This window comes from Mercenaria mercenaria, chromosome 1, assembly GCF_021730395.1.
Source record: "Mercenaria mercenaria strain notata chromosome 1, MADL_Memer_1, whole genome shotgun sequence".
In the NCBI taxonomy this organism is placed as follows: Eukaryota; Metazoa; Mollusca; class Bivalvia; order Venerida; family Veneridae; genus Mercenaria; species Mercenaria mercenaria.
Genome location: NC_069361.1, coordinates 89104443 through 89127573, shown reverse-complemented (window position 1 = coordinate 89127573; position 23131 = coordinate 89104443). Strand labels below are relative to the sequence as shown.

Below are 23131 nucleotides of genomic sequence, written 5' to 3'. Positions count from 1 at the left end.
AAGTAATCCTATGAAACTATCTCTCATCAGTATTTTCATCAAAATCTACTACAAGTTGGATAGTGGTTTTATTTTACTAATATCTCAGAATGAAAAGATTCAATACAGTTACAAATATTAAGCAAAACTATCCTCCAAAATTATAAAGCGCCCATTCTCAACAGGTACCTTTCAAGTCACAAACTACAGTATTTCAATGGAAGTTTAACGATTTTTTAGAAAGGACAACTAAAGTTTTTGTCTAGTCTAAGGGACTGATTGGAATAGTGGAAGTCGAAAGTCCTTGAATTAATATTGTACAGGCAGTTACTGTTGGCATAAACAGCTTCAACACTGATGACACCAGTCTGTTATACAGAACAGATACGGCTAGGGAATTCTCTTGGATTTGTCTTACATTTAATACTAATTCAATTGTGCTGACTCCACTAAAACAATGCTTAATTTAGAAAGACAACAATAGCAGTCGTACTTTCTATTTTGAAGGTAATCATCAGTCGATGACGAGGACAAGCCTTGTTCCCCGAGACGTTCATGCTATATAAGGTATAGATTATTTCTGTATTAAAGTCTCATATTGCTTTTAACTCGCATCTCAGACCGACTATTTCAAAATTAATAAAATAATTATACTTTAAAGGAGGTGTTTATCTTACAGACAGTAACTGGATGAAAAATTTTCAAGACAAGCAGGCAAATTATGACAATTACAGCTACGCAGGTAAATAACTGCGGACATGATAGAAAATCCATAACTATAACTATACATAATAACGGCATGTTTACAACACAGGATATAAATCAATGCCTTAGGTTATAAAACTGAGACTGGTCTTTTAAAACTGAGACTGAATGCAGCACTTTCAGCCTTTAAAAGAAAGATTTTGAGGGATGCCAGCCTATACCATTTAGATACAATTATGGAAATTAGGATCTGGTATTGCTGAGCATGCACCTTGCAATGATAATCTAATTTCCACTATTCTTCAGCATTCATCAACTGCCTGTTGTCTTCCATACAACTATCAAGACAGAATCTCTAGGGGTTAATTTGCCTGAAACAAAATTGACAGCTGTAGACCATGTTGACTGTGCTATACATCTCCATGTCAACACTGTCTCTGCAGTACCAATCACTGTCACAATATACAACCAATTAAACCATTCAAAATTCTCTCTTAAATCCTAGACCTCCTTACTGCTGCTTACATTGAATGTTTAAGACAGACGACAGTAACTGTATGACAAACCGCTGTCTTTTTTTTTTCTGTTTAGAACTCTGTAAAACCTCACTTTGCCGCAGATTTAAAAAAAGTGAAAAGATAATTATCCAAATAGTTTCAAGAACTTTATGATCACTGTCTTTAGTGAAGACAGTTTTGACATTTTCTCTGTATCAAGTCCCATCCATCGCAGCCATGTTTATAAAGGACCAACGATCTTATATATTCTGATGGAATTATTTTTAATCAGGATAATCCATTTCACAGGAGAATATCTTAACAATTTTCAGTATATATCAACAGGACTATTCTAATAATACAAAAACTTGACCTTTTACTGAATATGCCTCCCAAAATTTGATTAAAATCTGCTTTAACTGTTGCCTTGAAACGTAATACACTTGTTTTTAATCACACTATGTTCAAAGTCATATTATGAGTAAGTGGTCAAAGCCAATCTCTACAATGCATTTCAGACTTTTTAAGTTTTCAAAATATCTGTAGAAAAAAAAAATCCTGCTCATGGTGGCCAAGTTTCTTGACCAATTTTGTTTAGCTATACAGCAATGTGTCATCCTATGATTATTTCGGTAAAATTCTTCTGAAATCTTACAATCAGCTTCAGAAACAAGGACTTTTTGTAAGTATTCTCTTTTATCTGTCATGGAAACCAGAGTTCTGCTTGAATAAATCCTTTATTTTAGGTGTAGGAAACTGGAGAACTATCACTGTGAAATTTTATAAAGTGGTTTCAGAGATGTTATATAAAGCAACGACGGATGGATGGATGGATGGATGGATGACAGACAATACATGATCACAACAACTACAACAAGCCTTTGGCAACAGTTGTGCTAAGGTGTACAATTTCAGTATGTTTCACATTTTTCACACATTCATGATATCCCTAACAAGTTTTTCAAGTACATAACCTCATCCAAAAACAAGAGCACCGCCTTGCGGGTGCTGACGCTCATCTGATTTTTTTTTGTGTAATAGAAATATTGTCCTACCCATGATTTTCTAAGTCTAAAAAGGGCCATCATTCTTGCAAAAAGCAGGATAGAGTTATGTTTCTTGAAGTTCAGTGTCCACTTATGATGGTGAAAAACTGTTGCAAGTTTTAAAGCAATAGCTTTGATAGTTTATGAGAAAAGTTGACTTAAACATAATACTCAACCAAGAAAATGATTTTCTAAGTCCACAAGGGGCAATAATTATTGCAAAAAGCAGGATGGAGTTATGTTGCTTGCTGTACAGGGTCAGCTTATGATGGTGAACAAGTGTTGCAAGTTTCAAAGCAATAGCATTGATAGTTTAAGAGAAAAAGTTGACCTAAACATAAAACTTAACCAAGAAATCTGATATTTTCTAAGTCCAAAAAGGGCCATAAATCTTGCAAAAAGCAGGATGGAGTTATGTCTCTTGCTGTACAGGGTCAACTTATGATGGTGAACAAGTGTTGCAAGTTTTAAAGCAATAGCTTTGACAGTTTAGGAGAAAAACTGACCTAAACATAAAACTTAACCAAGAAAACTGATTTTCTAAGTCCAAAAGGGGCAATAATTCTTGCAAAAAGCAAGATGGAGTTATGTTTCTTGATGTACAGGGTCTGCTTATGATGGTGAACAAGTATTCCAAGTTTCAAAGCAATAGCTTTGATAGTTTAGGAGAAAAGTTGACCTAAACATAAAACTTAACCAAGAAATCTGATATTTTCTAAGTACAAAAGGGCCATAAATCTTGCAAAAATCAAGATGGAGTTATGTTTCTTGCTATACAGGGTCAGCTTATGATGGTGAACAAGTATTCCAAGTTTCAAAGCAATAGCTTTGATAGTTTAGGAGAAAAGCTGACCTAAACATAAAACTTAACCAGGCAACGCCGACGCCGACGCCGACGCCGACAACCGCTCAAGTGATGACAATAACTCATCATTTTTTTTCAAAAAATCAGATGAGCTAAAAATACCCGGCAGATTTTATTATAACAAAATATTATAACACCATTCCCACAATAACACATGTCACAACTGGAGTTTACACCACTCATTCATTGATATCATGCTACATAAATCTGACCACAATTTGCTTAAACACAAGATGTTACATCAAGCCGGTGAAGACAGCTATCACAATAATGTTCTACAAGTCCAACAATGACGTATTTCTGGTCCAGTCAGATGAGGATTTCTATCAAGATGCGATGTTACACCAATCAGATAAACTTCCTGTTTCCTTATACTGGTCCCGACTGACACTCTTGCTTGCTAGTGTATCCAGGGCTCCAAACATCGATCCTACAGGAAAACAATAAAAACCCTCAAAGTTCTAAATCACATCTACTACGTCCAACAAGAAGCTTCTTCTGATTTATTTCTTGTAAATTGTTATTGGTACTGTCTGAATGAGGTGTGAATTTAAAGTTCAACAGTTGAAACTTATTTCTAAGAAGCTTCTAAAATTTCTGAATTTGCATGGATACTTATGTCTCCAAATAATGGTGGTACATGTAAAGAAAATATTTATCTAAATGAGAACAACATTATTCAAATCTAAATACTTTTTTGAAAACATGTTCCAGAATTACAAATTTTGGGGGAAATCTGTGTCTACCTAAATCTTTCAAGTGACAAGATCAATAGTCAAATTCTTGATTAACTAATACTTGGATTTTATAATAACATTACCTATATCATTGATAGGTTTAATAACATTTTCTTTAGTTCCTGCATTTCTTACCATCTGTCAGTGACAACCAACCATACATAATTATTAGAGGTACAGAGTAAAACAAGTTTAAATATTACTGATCAGTTCATACTAGACAAGGTATGTCTAATTGCAGACCTGGTTACCAAGACACTACTTGAATTTTTGACAACACCAACTGCAAATACTGAAGAATAATATCATTAAAATGATGGGTTCATAAAATACAGACACTGAAAAGAAAACTGAATTTGTGACTTAAAACTTTCCATTTCTGCAAACAATACTTATATCTCACCTCCAAGCCAAGCAGTGTAATTAGCTTTTGCAGGTGGTTGATGGAACTTAAATTTTTTTAGTGCTAGAACATTGGTATATCTTGGTTGCTTGATCAGATCTTGTAGCTCCATCTGTATGCGATGTAGAAACCCTGGTAACAGAGCTGTCCCTCCTATAATCACGATGTTATGGGACAGTTCCACTCTCATATCTATTGGACTCTGAAATCATATAAACAATGACATGTACCTGTCATTATGTGTTCTGGTGAAAATCAATGATTCAAAAGGCAATTCAAAGTCATAACTGAATCAAAGCTAACAGAGTACACTTCATACGTTCTTTTACTTAATATTTAGTCAAAGTGACCACAATTCATTTTTAAGTTGAAATGTTAATCTGAAAACAATTATGTTATTATCTGTAAGTTATCTTAGTGTGTTCAAGGTGATCTTCCATGTTTCTTCTGACTACACATTTGTGTAGTCAGATTTTATTAAGAATATATGAAAAATAGAGGATATTACAGGAGTGTCTTTTCATATTGAATATATAAATCTTGTTGAATAAAATTGATAAAATGCCTAGCAGCGCCTCACATTTTATTCAACTTCTTTAATAAATTTGGTGGGGACCTATTACTGATCAATTCTATTTGACCAATATCCCCTATACTTAAAACAATGTCAATGTCAAAGCTTTATTAAATTAGTGTGATACCAAAATTATGTAATGGCTTTATTTCACTCCCAACAACGTCAAATATGTGATAAAGCTCCTTTTATTATAATGTATGGACATTGTGATACCTGTTTTCCAAACCTTGTGAATTGCAATTAAGTCTTAAAATTAAATCTACCCTTATCTTTTATTTTTAATGCAGACAACATTAGACTTGCAAAGAAAAGCTGTTTAAAAATTTCTATCAAGTCCTCCCGGTGTAAAATCCCAACTTTACCTGAATAATAGCATCAAGGAGAAGAGTGGCTATAGATTGTTGTTCATTATCTTGTTCAAACATGACTTCACAGGCATGCTCCCTAACTTTACCATCTACATGTAGAACACTTCCCCCATCTAGAGGGTACTGAACACTAGGGGGTGGGGTTGGCAGCTGTAATACAATATAAATTGATAACACTTTTCGCACAGATTTCCTTATATAAATCAACGATCCACTGTTTGTTCTATACAACTGGTCTATATTCAATACATTTATTTTGGGCTAAAGTCAAAATGGCTTGCCAGTCAATAATAAACAAGCGCTCGACTATAAAAAAACTGGTGTAACAGTATGTATGGTGTCAAAATATAACCAGATATTTTCAGAGAAAAGATGGAAAACAGATAAGAAAAATAATGTACTTGTATTTGTTGGACTGGATAAGTCTTGCATATATAGCAATGTGTCACTTATTCTTATTAACTAATTTCTATGTCAAAGAGCCATAACTGAGCCAAAATCCTTGTCCTAGTTATGGAGTCTTGTCTACATATGGAGACTATGATGGTAAATAAGTGGGTAAAGTTTCAAAGTCATATGTCAAACAGTTTAGAGAAAATATGGACTTGTGCGAAAAATGAACCTATTTCTAAGTCCAAAAAGGGCCATAATTCAGCCAAAATACTTGACAGAGTTATATACTTTTGTTTTCAGATAGAGACTGTTACAACAAACAAGTGATATAAGTTTCAAAGCCATGTATCAAACAGTTTACACAAAATAAGGACTGGTATAAAAACTGAACCAATTTCAAAGGCCAAAATTCCGCCAAATATCTTGGACATAGTTACATACCATTGACCACAGATGGAGATCATGATGATGAACAAGTGTTCAAAGTTCCAAAGCCACATGTCAAACAGTTATGACAAAACATGGAAATGTACAAAAACTGAACTTATTTCCAAGTCCAAGAAGGGCCATAATTCAACCAAAATACTTGAAAGACTTATGTACTCTTGACTACAGGTAGAGACTGTTATAATAAACAAGTAATAACAGTGTCAAAGCCATATGTCAAACAGTTTACTCAAAATATGAACCGGTACGAAAAACTTGACCAAGATTTTTAAGTTAAAATGGGCCATAATTCAGACAAAATCCTTGATGGAGTTATGCACTCTTGCCTAAAACTGGACATGGTGATTGTACACAAGTGTTGAAAGTTTGAAAGCTATATATCAAAAGGTTTTGTCAAAATGTGGACTGGTACGATACTTAAAGGTGTGACGCCGATGCGGACACCAATGCCGTGGCAAGTAGGATAGCTCTACTTATTCTTATAAATAGTCGAGCTAAAAAAGACTTCCTGTCATATGTGACCTTTTATGGATGGTCCCGTGGAAAGTCACATATGACAAGTTGACTGTATATGAATTCACCTAAAAAATTCTTAAAAAAGACATGCAACACTTTCAGCATGCATTATTATACAATTTAATTTTGGGAAAAAATATTTTTATAAACCTTTATACTTACACTGCTTTCATCTTCACCAAACATTGTGACTCGATGAATTTTCTTTGCACGATCGAATTTTGTTGTAAAACAGCATCGAACTGAAAGTACAGGAAATTGTTAAAAACAAGAACAAAATAAAATTAATCATTCTGAGAGGATTTAATTACCACATTCACATCAATTTATTACCTGTTAAAACTTTTCCTAATGAAGTTAAGTTTTATTTGTCTGGCAGGTATTAACAGACATTCTAAGAGTACAAAATTCTCTTGTTATAGTCAGAAACAGGTTAATGGCAAGTATATGGAATTTGTAATTTTATATACTCCAAATATGAGGCAATTTTACAGATTTCCTCATTTAGAGGCCATTTCGAAACAATAATTCACATATCAGTATAGAATGTAATTTAGGCAAATCAAATTGTAATCTCTTTATTGCCAGACAAATTTTAACAGAGTCACATAAGCTATGCATAGCTTTTTTTTGGATGCTTTTAAAGCTCAAACTAACACAATATATGTCATATGCTGAATTTTCAAAATTTTGATAGCTGAAGAAGACACCAGGCGCCCCTCCAGGCATTGTTTCAGGCATGGACAGGCACCCTTGTAGAACCACCAACCTTCCATATGCCAGCTTGATGGCTTCCTCACATGAAGAATTCTACAGCCAAAGTGAGGCTTCCAACCCATAGCAGTGATGAGCAAGTCATTCGAAATCAGCAACCTTACCAGTCAGACACAGAGGCCCAACAAAGCTATTTACTAACATCTGACATTGTCAATGCACTAAGTCATGGATTCAACAGTCAGAAATCCAAGTTAGACTCAAGACTAAAATACAAACTATTGGCTGAATTTCTTATCACTTAGTAGATCTACATCTGTATAAAGAATTTTGTTTTGTTTTTGTTGGGTTTAATGTCACACCAACACAATTATAGGTCATATGGCTACATTCCAGCTTTGATGCTGGAGGAAGAACCTCTGTGCATTGTTTATCACGAGCGGGCACCTGGGTAGAACCACTGACCTTCCATAAGCCAGCTGGATGGCTTCCTCACATGAAGAATTCAATGCCCTGTGTGAGGCTCGAACCCCCATTGGTGAGAGGCAAGTGTATTGAATTCAGGCACCTTAATCACTTGGCCACGGAGGCCCCCGTATAAAGAAACAAAACTTTCTATGCAATATACTTACCTTTAATATCTTCTAAAATATCTTCAGTAAGACAGTCTGCAATGAAAAAGTAAACATTCTAGTGTATCTAACACAGCTATCTTTTAAGGTATATCTAACAAAGCTAACATGTAAGCAAACATTTCTTGCTGTCCATTGTGTATCTCCAACAGACAATCTACACACACATTCTAAAGGGTTGTGTATCTCCAACAACAGACAATCTACACACACATTCTAGAGGGTTGTGTATCTCCAACAACAGACAATCTACACACACATTCTAGAGGGTTGAGTATCTCCAACAACAGACAATCTACACACACATTCTAGAGGGTTGTGTATCTCCATCAACAGACAATCTACACACACACATTCTAGAGGGTTGTGTATCTCCAACAGCAGATAATCTACACACACACATTCTAGAGGGTTGTGTATCTCTAACAACAGACAATCTACACACACACATTCTAGAGGGTTGTGTATCTCCAACAGCAGATAATCTACACACACATTCTAGAGGATTGTGTATCTCCAACAACAGACAATCTACACATACATTCTAAAGGGTTGAGTATCTCCAACAACAGACAATCTACACACACATTCTAGAGGGCTGAGTATCTCCAACAACAGACAATCTACACACACAAATTCTAGAGGGTTGTGTATCTCCAACAACAGACAATCTACACATACATTCTAAAGGGTTGAGTATCTCCAACAACAGACAATCTACACACACATTCTAGAGGGTTGTGTATCTCCATCAACAGACAATCTACACACACACATTCTAGAGGGTTGTGTATCTCCAACAGCAGATAATCTACACACACATTCTAGAGGGTTGTGTATCTCCAACAACAGACAATCTACACACACATTCTAGAGGGCTGAGTATCTCCAACAACAGACAATCTACACACACAAATTCTAGAGGGTTGTGTATCTCCAACAACAGACAATCTACATATACATTCTAAAGGGTTGAGTATCTCCAACAACAGACAATCTACACACACATTCTAGAGGGTTGTGTATCTCCATCAACAGACAATCTACACACACACATTCTAGAGGGTTGTGTATCTCCAACAGCAGATAATCTACACACACATTCTAGAGGGTTGTGTATCTCCAACAACAGACAATCTACACACATATTCTAGAGGGTTGTGTATCTCCAACAACAGACAATCTACACACACATTCTAGAGGGCTGTGTATCTCCCACAGCAGACAATCTACACAAATTCTAAATGACTGTGTATCTCTAACTGAAGAATATCTAACACGCATTCTAAGGGGCAGCTGAAGCTCTACACACATCATATGTTCTAAAGAGCTGTATATCTCCAAAAGACAATCTACAGACATATTGATATGCTAAAAGGCAGTAGACAATCTACACACAGATTCTGAAGGAAGGGCTGTGATTTTCCAATAGTAGACAATCTACACACAGATGATTTTCCCATACATAGACTCTGAAGGGCTGTATTTTTTTCCAATAGTATATAGTGTATCTACATACATATTTTTCCCATAGCAGAAAATCTACATACAAATTCTAAAGGGCAGAGTTTTTCAAATAGTAGACAACCTACAAACAGATTTTTCCAACAGCAGACAACCTATATACAAAGTCTAATCATTCAAGTTACTAATGGGCAGTGTTTCTCTAATAGTCGACAACCTACACACTGATGTTTTCCCACAGTAGAAATCTATACACAGATTCTAACAGGTAGTGTTTTTCCAATCACAGACAATCTACAAACATACGTTTTTCCATTAGTAGACAATCTACACAACAGATATGTTTTCTATAGTAGAAAATCAACCTACAGATTCTAAAAGGCTGAGTATTTCCAAGTGGAGACACCTCTCGAATAAATTGACAGGGACTGCATTTTGGCAAAGTTGAGCGATAACTTTGCCTTAAAAGACTTCACTTCGCCCTTCCCGCTCTGAAAAGTGAAGTTCCTGTTGCCAATAAAATTGGACAAAAGAAAAACATAACCAGCAATTAAGTGCGCCGAGTATATATGTCTCAGTTATGTTAAGTCTGTAAACACAGTATGCAATACACAGATTGTTACCGGGAGGCACTCGCAGTGAAACATACTTGTAACAACACAAGATGATCACTCGATTTCTGGTTGACGCTGCTAAATTGGCTGCTAACAGCCCAGTAGCCAATAAATAATAGTTTGCGATCAGATTTGTTTGCTGCGACTGCAGTAAACGATGATTAAAGCAAACAGAATAATAACAAGAGGGCCATGATGGCCCTATATCGCTCACCTGTTATCATTACACTTGAGGACAAGAAGGTCCTCAGTAAAAATATTTAAGTCCAAAGGACAGGAACAACAAAGGGAAGAAATTTAACCAAAAAGAAAAAACAATTCTTACAAGGTACAGATATGTCAAAATGCACCTAAAAATTGGAGGTACCATCCATGTTGTACCACAGAAAAGTGGTCTCGGTTTTTCCCTATGGCCAATAATAAAAAAGTTACTAAAAATAAGCTATTTATAGTAACGTAAAAGGGAAGTAATTAAAAAAAATAATATTGTAAGTGAACAAAAGAAGGATCTGCCAAATAAATCTGTTGACATAAATGAAATTTCAGATCAGTATCTTCATTAGTTACAGAGATATACCCATTTTAATTTGAAATAAAGGGAGGTAATTTGACATAAAATCAGTCCATAGTTATCTACCCTGATCAGGGTTCTAGCCAGGATTTTCTGAAGGCATGTTGCAGAAGGATATTTTTTGACGAGGAAAGGGGTGGGTGCGGGAGGGGTGTCCCCTCCTGCATGGGGGGTATGGGGGTCACCCCAGAAAATTTTGTGTTACTACAACTCATTTTGGTGCATTCTGGTGCATTTCAGAGTGAAAAACATAGTGGTATTTTCAGTGATTAATAAGCATCATTTACATGTACAACAAGAAAAGATACCAGGCCATAAAAATCCTATGGAGTTATTTGCTGAATGACAATTAAAAGTTCATCAATTTTAAGTTGCTAAAAATGTTCATTTACTATTTATTGTACATAAAACAACACAATTTTAGCACTGCACACAGATCTATTTGTATTTTAAAGTTTATGTCTTCTATTTCTGCGGAGTTTATTTGCTGAAAACTTATCCATTTTAAGTTTTTGAAAATGTCAACTGTTTGTTGTACATACATGTAAAACAACACAATCTGAGACTGTCATCCAGGGAAACGCTGGTTTCCATTTTGGATCAATGGCCATTTGGCGTGGCTGGGAGGGATTCTGAAATTGTGACGGGGGCCTCCGTGGCCGAGTGGTTATGGTCGCTGGCTTCAAATCACTTGCCCCTCATCGATGTCGGTTCGAGCCTCACTCGGGGCGTTGAATTCTTCATGTGAGGTTCTTCATGTGAGGAAGCCATCCAGCTGGCTTACGGAAGGTCGGTGGTTCTACCAAAGTGTCCGTTCGTGTTGAAATAATGCACGGAGGGTATTTCAAACTTTTCTCTACAAGTTCTATTTTGAAAGTGACAACAGAAAACATTAATTCTTGCATTGTCTTTTCGATATTCCGCCCGAGAAAACACATTTCATACATGTGAAAAACATTAATATTACGGCGATAATTGTTCAAAAGCATTTTACCGTGTTGCACAATTTTTGACTTAATTCCTTATATTGTCTTTCCTTGATTGCGGAAAACATTCGGACGATAATTGTTGAATCATCTGTCATTATATCTAATAACATGTATAATCTTAAAACTTGCGAAAACAGTCACTTTCATGTACACATCACAAGATGCCGCCTGTCAAAGGATTTAAAGGCGGAGCTACGATGAAATTTACGTCACACGTTCCACATATAGGAAGCTGTCATTGGTTTATCGGTTATCTTAACTGGCATCGCTTTACCTAAACTATCGGGTAGCACGTGGAAGCTTTTCGAATACAGTATCGAATTAATCGGGTGTTTATTGGGATGATTTTATGACATGTTGCTTCGGCAATTAAGGGATGACGGGGGAAATAAGAGATGTCGAATATACAACTCAAAGTCTGAAGGCATGTCGCACGCGACAGGCGATAATAGCCTGGCGAGAACCCTGCTGATTGTCTCAGTCCAACTAATGACAATAATGAAATTTCAAATAAGTCCTATAAGTACTAACTGATATAAATCCATTTTGATTACAATCAGGGGAGGTAATCAGATATAAAATAACTCTGGAACCTACGACTGGATCTGATTTGTCATGGAATCTAAGATTTATTGTTGTTGAAGATATTTTGGAAGTTTGTATCAAATAAAACCATAAATGAAGTCTCTATATGGCTGCAAAAGCCAAAACAAGAGCTGTCTCCGTAGGATGACACATGGCCCCGATGGCACTTTGAATGAATAGTTATGGCTGATGTTAGAGTTTAGGACCTTTGACCTACGGAGCTGGGTCTTGCGCGCAACACATTGTCTTACTGTGTCACACATTCATGCATAGTTATTTTAAAATCCATGCATGAATGACAAAGATATGGACCGGACATGCCCATCAATGCACTATCATGAAAAATGATCTTTAACGTCTAAGTGTGACCTTGACCTTTGAGCTACGGACCTGGGTCTTGCGTGCGACACGTCGTCTTACTGTGGTACACATTCATGCCAAGTTATTTGAAAATCCATCCATCGATGACAAAGATATGGACCGGACACGCCCATCAATGCACTATCCTTTAACGTCCAAGTGTGACCTTGACCTTTGAGCTACGGACCTGGGTCTTGCGCACTGCATGTCGTCTTACTGTGGTACACATTCATGCCAAGTTATTTGAAAATCCATCCATCGATGACAAAGATATGGACCGGACACGCCCATCAATGCACTATCCTTTAACGTCTAAGTGTGACCTTGACCTTTGAGCTACGGACCTGGGTCTTGCGCAATGCACGTCGTCTTACTGTGGTACACATTCATGCCAAGTTATTTGAAAATCCATCCATCGATGACAAAGATATGGACCGGACACGCCCATCAATGCACTATCCTTTAACGTCTAAGTGTGACCTTGACCTTTGAGCTATGGACCTGGGTCTTGCGCACTGCATGTCGTCTTACTGAGGTACACATTCATGCCAAGTTATTTGAAAATCCATCCATCGATGACAAAGATATGGACCGGACACGCCCATCAATGCACTATCCTTTAACGTCTAAGTGTGACCTTGACCTTTGAGCTACGGACCTGGGTCTTGCGCACTGCACATCGTCTTACTGTGGTACACATTCATGCCAAGTTATTTGAAAATCCATCCATCGATGACAAAGATATGGACCGGACATGAAAATTGCGGACAGACCGACAGACTGACTGACAGACAGACAGACGGTTCAAAAACTATATGCCTCCCTTCGGGGGCATAATAGCCAATTTTGGACCTTTAAGGGGCCATAACTCTGGAACCCATGACGGAATTTGGCCAGTTCAAGAAAGGAACCAAGACCTTGTGGTGATACAAGTTGTGTGCAAGTTTGGTTAAAATCAAATCATAAATGAAGCTGCTATTGTGCAGACAAGGTCAAAATAGCTAATTTTGGCCCTTTCAGGGGCCATAACTCTGGAACCCATTAGGGGATCTAGCCGGTTCAAGAAAGGAACTGAGATCTTATGGTGACACAAGTTTTGTGCAAGTTTGATTAAATTCAAATCATAAATGAAGCTGCTATTGTGCAGACAAGGTCAAAATAGCTAATTTTGGCTCTTTCAGGGGCCATAACTCTAGAACCCATAAAGGAATCTTGCCAGTTCAAGAAAGGAACCAAGATCTTATGGTGATACAAGTTGTGTGCAAGTTTGGTTAAAATAAAATCATAAATGAAGCTGCTATTGTGCAGACAAGGTCAAAATAGCTAATTCTGGCCCTTTCAGGGGCCATAACTCTGGAACACATAATGGAATCTGGCCAGTTCAAGAAAGGAACCAAGATCTTATGGTGATACAAGTTGTGTGCCAGTTTGGTAAAAATCAAATCATAAATAAAGCTGCTATTGTGCAGACAAGGTCAAAATAGCTAATTTTGGCCCTTTCAGGGGCCATAACTCTGAAACCCATTATGGGATCTGGCCAGTTCAAGAATGGAACCGAGATCTTATGGTGATACAAGTTGTGTGCAAGTTTGGTTAAAATAAAATCATAAATGAAACCACTATCGTGCAGACAAGAAATTGTTGACGCATGGACGGACGCACGGACGGATGGACGCACAGACAACGGACGAAGGGTGATCACAAAAGCTCACCTTGTCACTATGTGACAGGTGAGCTAATAAAAGTTGACCAAAATCATTAAAATCAAAGAGCCCAAAAAATTCGAAAACACCAATAACTTCCAAATTTCTTAACAAAGCACAAAGTGTCAGTACTTAATTTCTGAATAAGAAGATGTCTTATCCAATGATCATGGTTTTGATTAAAAATTTGACAAAGAAAAATTTGAAAAATCACAAATTGAACAGATTTCACTGTATATGTATTACCTGGTTGTTCAGCCACTGGTTTCTCTATACCACCAGTCTTCACCTTTCCATCTGACAGCAAAATCTGCTTTGATCTTCTACAAAATCAAGTTTTATTGAAATGAAGTAACAAGAGGGCACATTCCATAAATGAAAAACTTTTTTGCACAAACTTAGCGCTAAAAGTGTGTTGAGTGAATGGATTTACAATACAACACACTACCAGATGACCATAAGTAAAATGCTCCTGAAAACCAACAATGTAGCTGTTGTTAAGATATTTACATCAACTTTAGAAGTGGTCTAGGATACAATACATATATCTTAGAGATACTTACTCATGTACAGCTTTACTGGCAACAGGAAGTGACTGTATAGCTTTAAGTACAGGAATACCTTCATATACCTGAGCAATGGTGTCAAGGAATTACAAGAAACTGTTTAACACTGATTTTAAAAAAAAAACTTTTAAACTAGAGAAGCACATGACTGCTTTAAGGTGAACTGATATGCAATATCTGGCCATAGCACATAGACATGTGTTTGGAGACAGACAAATAGTTAAACCATCCCATATTTGAGCTACAAGTTGGTTTTTTTCTCTGAAAATTGAGAAAGAAATGACCTGAGATAGCTTTCACTCTCATAAATACTGTGACCTTGACCTTTGACCTACTAACCCCTAAAGCACTTTGGGTCCATTACTGACCAAAACAATCATCCTTCAAAGTTGGACAGCTGCAGGTCCTATGGTTATTCATTTATGGAGCAAAAACTTTTAGTCTCCAGATCATTGTTACCTTGACCTCTGATGCTCAAAACAATATAGGTTATGAACTGACCACAGACAATCTACAAGTATGAAGTTTGATGGTTTCAGACCTCTCAACGTAATTTTTTGTTAAGGTTCATTCAGACTAAATAACACTGCTTTTTTTTTTTAGGTGAGCACTTACAGTAAATTGTAACTATTTCTATCATATCAAGACAATCATCATCAGTACAAGAACCAATCAATGTATCTTATTCATGATTATTTACATTTATACAGCAATGGCAATAGTCTGGATATATTGTATGTTTATTAATCTATCTAAGGAAGAATAAACTTGAATTCTAATTATCATGCTAATTTGTATTTGATCTTGACATTTTGTTTTGCTGTTTTCAAGGTGAAAACCCTTAGAAAGCCTAACACCAACTTATGAAGAGCATAGATGATCAATGTATCAACAAATTCTGATAAATGTAAAATTGAGATAAGGATACAGGAACGACTAGAGCTTCATTATAACCAACATCCATCACAAGTCCTGTATTGGTTCCCAGCATTAACATGGCTGTCAAGTGACAAGGTGTAAACATTACAGAACCAACCTGAAATAAGAACATGAAATTATTAATCTTTTTAAAGCTACTTTTAATATGTTAAGCATGTCAACATAAAATCTGAACTAAGTTTAACAAAGATGTTGATATAATAAACAAATCATCCTTTGATGCAATATTTCTCTCCCTTGGCTTGCATTTTGTGTCATAACTATTATTGACATATGAATATAAATTCAATAATTTCATAAATGTAACACAATTTCATTGTCTAAAGAGCAAGTTGTAACATTTTGTCAACTCTTATACTTGATTCATACTATGACAACTGTAAACGTACAGTGAATTGTCTTTTAACACTTCAAACAATATGGCTGACTGCACAAGAGTACAAGATTAAAGAGAGGAGAGTAATTTTTCTCATCTACGGGACATTGTAAAGAACCAGTTTGAAATAAATCTTATCTAACATTGGTTTTCTCGCAGCGGTTGCAGACTACATTCAGATATGCTGTTTATTTGGAGTGTGCACAATCTTTTATATAGAAACAAGAAAATAACAGTAAACCAAACATTGACAAAAATAAATCCATAAGTTGTGTATAAAGAAATCCCACTTCAGTTTGTAATACGTCCAGTCTCTGGAACCTCAAATTTGTTCATATCTCAATCTGATGTATAATGTAGGGGAGTGGTAGATTCACTTTATATTTTTCTTAGTAAATCAGATAGAGAAGAGAATATGTCCCAGAAAAATTTACAGTCAAGTAGTTCTCTTCATCAGTTCAATCTAGATTGTTGAACTATATAAGATTAGTTACCTCAAAATGTTTAAAGAGTACCCTAGCTAGAGTTTCCCTGAAGGAAGCTGGACACAGTAGAGATTCACAAACAACCATTCTTCTATCCTTTGGATTGATTAGTAGGTGCCTGAAACATTAAAAAATTACAAGCTTTTCATTATCTTTCCTCCAAGAATCAACATAAGCTGGATTTTTACACTTTTATTAGTGAAATACACATTACTGATTTTAAGAAATCAACATTTTACAAAAGTTTAATTTGTAACTATGAAATCAAAGATAGAGAAGACCTTATAATTTAGCACCATTTCATCTTGTGTTACAAGAATATGATTACAACACAGACAAACAATCTTTAACTGCAGTGTACTAGCATACCTGAAGTACAGATTAAAGAGGAAATCTTTCAGATTTTCGAACAGTTCATCTTCAGTTTTATACACCCATAACTTCCTCACCTGAAATAAACATTACCATTATCAAAATCTAAAGCCTTAAACAAGGAAGCATATTCACAATATAAGTTTGTTACATCTTACATTACTGTTTATTACTGAACCAGACTGTGGCCTTGCATTATCAGATTTCAGCAATCTGAATAAGCCTTGTTAGACATTACCCATATTAAACAGAACTTTTTTCAAATAGGTTTAATATCTACCCAAAGGTCTAGTTTTGAGAGAAATATAAGATTATGATTACTCAGTCTTCTTTGAATTTATTATATTTTTGGTAAAAAAAAATCATGCTTGTTGTGCAGAACATGTTCCACTTTCCCAGGGGTGATTTCTATTCTTATAAATATACATACAAGTGGATTTTTTCAAGCCCTATACATGTACAAGTATGAAACCACAGCATCTATATCTCTAAATTGAATTCTGTAGAAGACACTTTCACAACAACAAGGGTGCCATGATGGCCCTATATCGTTCACCTGAGTTTAGTTGCTTGCTTAAACAAATTTCTTTGCTTAAGCTTCACTAACAAAAACTAGGTGAGTAAGTCATGGTAAAGATTATTCAAGATAACTACTGAAATCTGTTTAAAAATTAAACTGGTGGTACAAATTTCTTTGCTATAGCTTCAAAAAAAAAAGAAGTAGGTCAGTAGTTCAGGGTTAAGTCTTAAGAATATTAAAGATGAGTACTGAAATCAGTATCAAAAGTTATAAATGTGGTCTAAATTTCTATGCTGTACCTTCAAAAACAAGAAAGAAGGTCAGTAGGTCATGATTAATTCAAGATGAATATTGAAATCTGTATCAAACATAATGCTTGTGGTCCAAATTTCTTTGCCACTGCTTCAAAAACAAATAAGTCTATGTAAAACAAGGGACCACCCAGGCGTGGCCTATATTGACACCAGGGTCATGATTTGAACAATCTTGGTAGAGAACCACTGGAGCAACACATACTAAATATCTAAGCTATCTGGCCTATATTGACACCAGGGTCATGATTTAAACAATCTTGGTAGAGAACCACTGGAGCAACACATTCTAAATATCTAAGCTCACGGCCTTATGGTTTAAGAAAGCTTTTTCCCTGTACAAGTCTATTTAAACTATGTGCCCCCCAGGGAGGGGCCACATTTGACCCCAGGGGGATAATTTGAACTAGGTGATGCTACATACCAAATATCAAGCTCTATGCCCTTTGGTTTTGGACAAGAAGATTTCCAAAGTTTTTCCCTATATAAGTCTATATAAACCATGTGACCCCAGGGCAGGGCCAAATTTGACCCCAGGGGGATAATTTGAAAATTCTTGGTAGAGGACCATTAGATGATGCTACATACTAAATATCAAAGCCCTAGGCCCTGTGGTTTTGGACAAAAAGATTTTCAACGTTTTTCCCTATATAAACCATGTGACCCCTGGGACGAGGCCATATTTGACCCTAGGGGAATCATTTTATAATCTTGGTAGAGAACAACTAGGTGATGCTACATACCAAATTTTAAACCTTAGGACTTGTGGTTTTGGACAAGAAGATTTTCACAGTTTTCCCTATATAAGTCTATGTAAACCATGTGACCCACAGAAAATAAGGTCTTCAGACTGGCCATATTTGACCCATGGGGGATAATTTGAACATTCTCAGCAGAGGACCACTAGATGATGCTACATATTAAATATCAAAGCCCTAGGACCTGTGGTTTTGGATAAGAATAATTTTTAAAGTTTTTCCTTTCGGTTGACATGGCAACCAGAGTTCTGTATGAAATTCATTTCTTTGAACAATTTTTAAAAGAAGACTATCCAAGGAACATCCCTTTTAAGTTTCATCAAAACTGGCATGGTGGTTTAGACGGAGATGTTGTTTAAAGGAAAGTATGGACGGACGATGGCCGGACGGACGCCAGACGGTGAGGGATCACAATAGCTCACCCCGAAGATAGACCTCTTTATCTAAACTTTTTTTAATTTTGTCTGTGCTTAGAAATAGAAGGTTTAGCAGAAAATAAAGAGGTGTTACCTTGCCTGTCTTTTCATCCTTCAACTTTGATGGTATTACACATCTTGGACACATTTCTCCTGCTACACCACATCTGTTAGAGATCAAACATTACATTATAGGATTTCAAAAAACAAACTAAAAAAACTGTAATGATAAAGCAAAATGTAGAACAAAATTTCTCACAACATTGCAAATGCTAAAGAATTAGATCATACTCTACTACTGATTTTGTCTTAGTCCTCTACTGACAGCATGAGCCTTCTCTGTCTTCCTATCCAGAGAAGACCCGCCAAATTTACATTTTTCTATTCAAACATACAATAACAGAATGACATTAAAATAACTGAAGATACTTTAAAAACATCTACATATTGGTGAGACCATCTTTTTCAACATTCATTCAAAGATCAATATTCCCAGTTCTAAGTGCTTTTTTCACACAAAAAATTAACGCAGACAATATTTTTTCAACACCTACTTTTTTTTACAAAAGCCATACATTCAATTTTCTAAAATTAATTCTTGCATTTTACTACAGTGACTTTTTCCAAACAATAATTTTAAATAAGACATTCACCAATTAGCTCTTGTGTAAATGACCCTTACTTATTTACTTACATTTTTTCAGCCAGTGAACCTTCACAATGCCAACGGCATCAAGTAACTACAGAGGAACTTTCTTCTTTTATCAACAAAAATATTTTCAAACTGAAAAATGGTAATCTTTATTTGTTCAGGACTACCGACTAGAACTAGAACAATTGTTCACAAATAGTACAAGTTACAAAAATAACTGTTTTATATTATATAACTTTTTGTGGGAGTATTTGTTGTCATAAGAGTGACCGCATTTTGGACTGATTCGGAGTACCCAAGTAGACTGTATATTTCGTGCAAGTGTGAAAACAGTATCAGTGTCACACGGTAAGAAAAATGTGCAGTCAGTCCGGGGCTCAAACCCGGGACCCCTCGCTTACAGGGCGAGTGCTCACTGCTCTACCGACTGAGCTAATCGGCTGCCTGACACATCTCCTCCCCTAACGTGACCAAATCTGTACCGTGACATACACCCCCACAAATTGGAAACTCGTCCTCAAGTTTTGGAGGTACAGCTAGGTCCAATTTTTTGGGAGAAATCACTTTTCCCTCAAGCTGATTTAGGGAGAAGTGGGAAGACTTCTTCGATTTTCTATTACTACCTCAACGCTATTGAGTGATTCGAAAGGTGGCTGTAATTTTCTTGTTTCTTAGTTAATTCTAGATGAAAAAAAAACAAAATATTGATGTGACCATTCATTTTCTTAGTAATAATAATAACAACACAGTTACGTCTAGCCCAATCTTCCCTGTGAGCTTTTTTTTTTTTTTTTTTTTTGTTGGGTTTAATGTCGCACAGACACAATTTTAGGTCATATGGCGACTTTCCAGCTTTAATGGTGGAGGGAGACCCCAGGTGCCCCTCCGTGCATTATTTCATCACGAGTGGGCACCTGGGTAGAACCACCGACCTTCTGTAAGCCAGCTGGATGGCTTCCTCACGTGAAGAATTCTACGCCCCAAATGAGGTTTCGAACCCACATCGATGAGGGGCAAATGGTTTGAAGTCAACGACTCTAACCACTCGGCCACGGAGCTAGTTTGCTACATCAGTTCCCATACAGAGTTATTGTTTCATTACAAATTTCTGAAAAAATGTTTTCAACAATTCAAGACGATGCTGTAAATCTAACCTGCAGATTTTTGGTTATTTCTTGTATTAATGCAAGATGAGAGCGTTTATTATTAACACCGTGTCCCCACTTAAAACTGAGGGTAAACTGTGTAAACTAGAAATACATATTCAAATCAATTCATCAATGAAAGTCAATTTAACGTAGTTAATACTTAACATGTCGTTCTTTTGGGCATTCTTTTACCACAGATACCAAATAATTAATAATTCCAATTAATTGCACGGTTAATCAACAGTTTCTTTATAAAACATTGTTTTTGTGCACATGCATAATTATGTTGACAATTAAATGCAAAATGTCAAAGGCGTAACCGCGGCACTAACTGGCCGAACACAATTGTCTCTGGTGTATCAGAAAATTTGATTCGCTCATGAAAATCTCGCAAGTACCTGAATTAGGTCGAGCTTAAACAGGGCTTTTTTCCGCTATAAATCTACCTCCTGTAAAAGGAGGTAATCCCAATGCAAAAAAGTATGTTTTTTTCCCAAAGTTGAATTTAAAATTCCCAAATGATTATACCGTTTAGGGTTTTTGCTGTTTTAAGATAGTTTTGCTGATTTGTATGTACATTTAGGTAAATTATAATACTGTTGAACAATTACTGAAATGCAATTCATTAATATTTCACACAAAAACACATTTATTTAGATTTTGGTAATTTGCAAATTATCCCAACTAAGACAATTTCCGAGAGCATTTTCCCAATTCCACCGGTGTCGGTGGCATTCCCAAATTGATGAAAAAAAGGCCTGTTAAATAATGCTATCGGCATGTTTTTTGTATTCAACACAGCCCAAATTTATTGTCAACAGTCCCAGGGTTTTTTTCCGCTGTTTTTATAGCCGTTATTGGGCTATATTCCCAATGCCAAAAAGTATGTATTTTTCCCAAAATGAGTGCAAAAATTCCCAATCTACATTCTGAGAAATAAAATCAGCAAAATTGTACAAATATTATGGACAATTTTGTAATGGCAGTTTGTTAAAGAGGTTGTACAATGTGAAAAATGTGTATGAGAAAGTGTCTAAAAACATCCTTACTATATCCTATGGGTCTTAATATTTCCTAATTTGGAACATTTACGCGTCAAATTCCCAATGCTTAGGGTATAGGCTATGTTCCCAAAACAGCAAGAAAAAACCCTGTGTCCGAATAGTGGTAATAAGCGAGTGCGGATCAAAGAAAGATCGGGTGACTTGCATAATAATTTCACTTTGAGCGAAGTTTGAAGTTCCAAAGAAAGTATTGTGTTCAAGTCGCCCACTCGCGAGAGCCCTATATATTGCATGTGTCGCAAGACTGACCAAGTAAGCATGCCAAGGCCCCACGTTGGGCGCCAAATGTCAAAAGGTGAGAACCTGGGACCCCTCCCTTACAGGGCGAGTGCTAACCTGCTGCCTGACACATCTCCCATCTAACGTGACCAAGTCCGTACAGTGATATCAGCTTAATCAAGAAATATTATACATAATACATAATGTAAGTTATTTCATGAAATTATTTTACACAAATTAAAATCTGAAAATAACTTGTGAACTAGCTCGACAAACACTCACTTTGTGTAAGCTGTACCAAAATCAAAGATGATCACATTCTTGTCACTCGTATACCCTTCGTACAGTGGCATACTGTTGCCTTTACGATGTTTACGATGTTTGAATCAGCGGCAAATTTCGATTTTTCGTAAAAAAATTAGCAAGTGACATTTAACCGGAAATTGAATCTAACAGCATTGTTATCTTTCAATACTAAAGAGTATTTGAATTCTATGAAAAATCCTGTCTAACCCGGCTTGTTTTGTGTACGGAATAGTAAGTTACGACGAGGCTACACATTTGGTGTCCCCATACCATGTGGGCCTCAACATATATACATATACACACATATTTTAAAACAGTTGTATTGAATAACAATAGTTAATATGATGCAAATAGTAATTTGTTATAAATAGAAAGTTTTGCAACAAAAGTTCATTGGATACAAATATTTATAATTAAATCAAGTGGAGAATCATAGTCTAAGCACAACCGAAAATAATCAATTCCATTTCCAATCTCAGTAAAAAATCAAACATGATATCAAGAATATGATTTACAAAAATAATTTAAATACTTGAAGCAGAAAAGTGCCACTTCAGATATGATGCTTGGAATTGTGCAAGTGATTAAGAATTACGAATTACGAATACTAAGTGGAATATCTTTTGGACCCGAGTAGTCCAGAGACATTCTAAAGAATTCCATATTAGGTTTCGGAACTACTAGTTCATTGTTGTTTACAGACCTTAGATTATGATTATGTCCTTCATCATTTTTGTGGATTTTTTCTCTCTCATATACTCCGGAAAGGAGTAATCATTACTAGATTTGTACATTAAGGTATTGGACCCCTAATAGTAGTGTTTAAAAATGGCA

The 23131-nt window shown here is 36.0% G+C and overlaps 1 protein-coding gene across 1 annotated transcript; it reads right to left on the bottom strand.

Annotated features, from left to right (window-relative positions):
• Positions 1–607: 607 nt before the first annotated feature.
• Positions 608–22450, bottom strand: LOC123531150 (actin-related protein 10-like). Its single transcript, XM_045311934.2, has 12 exons — positions 22274–22450; positions 19003–19075; positions 16901–16980; positions 16541–16649; positions 15660–15767; positions 14729–14796; positions 14412–14488; positions 7880–7915; positions 6696–6775; positions 5172–5327; positions 4233–4434; positions 608–3522 (listed from the first exon to the last, which is right to left on the bottom strand). Exons 1-12 carry the CDS (start codon positions 22342–22344, stop codon positions 3419–3421), a joined length of 1164 nt encoding a protein of 387 aa, XP_045167869.2. The 5' UTR covers positions 22345–22450; the 3' UTR covers positions 608–3418.
• Positions 22451–23131: the final 681 nt, after the last annotated feature.

What these genes read in the sequence shown, in the direction of transcription:
- LOC123531150 (XM_045311934.2), bottom strand. Translation starts at nt 22,344, where the DNA reads ATGCCACTGTACGAAGGGTATACGAGTGACAAGAATGTGATCATCTTT. An exon ending in TATTTTAGAAGATATTAAAG is followed by an intron (nt 6,776 to 7,879) that starts GTAAGTATATTG and finishes CTGTACTTTCAG; the next exon opens with TTCGATGCTGTTTTACAACA. An exon ending in TCCTTGATGCTATTATTCAG is followed by an intron (nt 4,435 to 5,171) that starts GTAAAGTTGGGA and finishes ATATGATTTCAG; the next exon opens with AGTCCAATAGATATGAGAGT.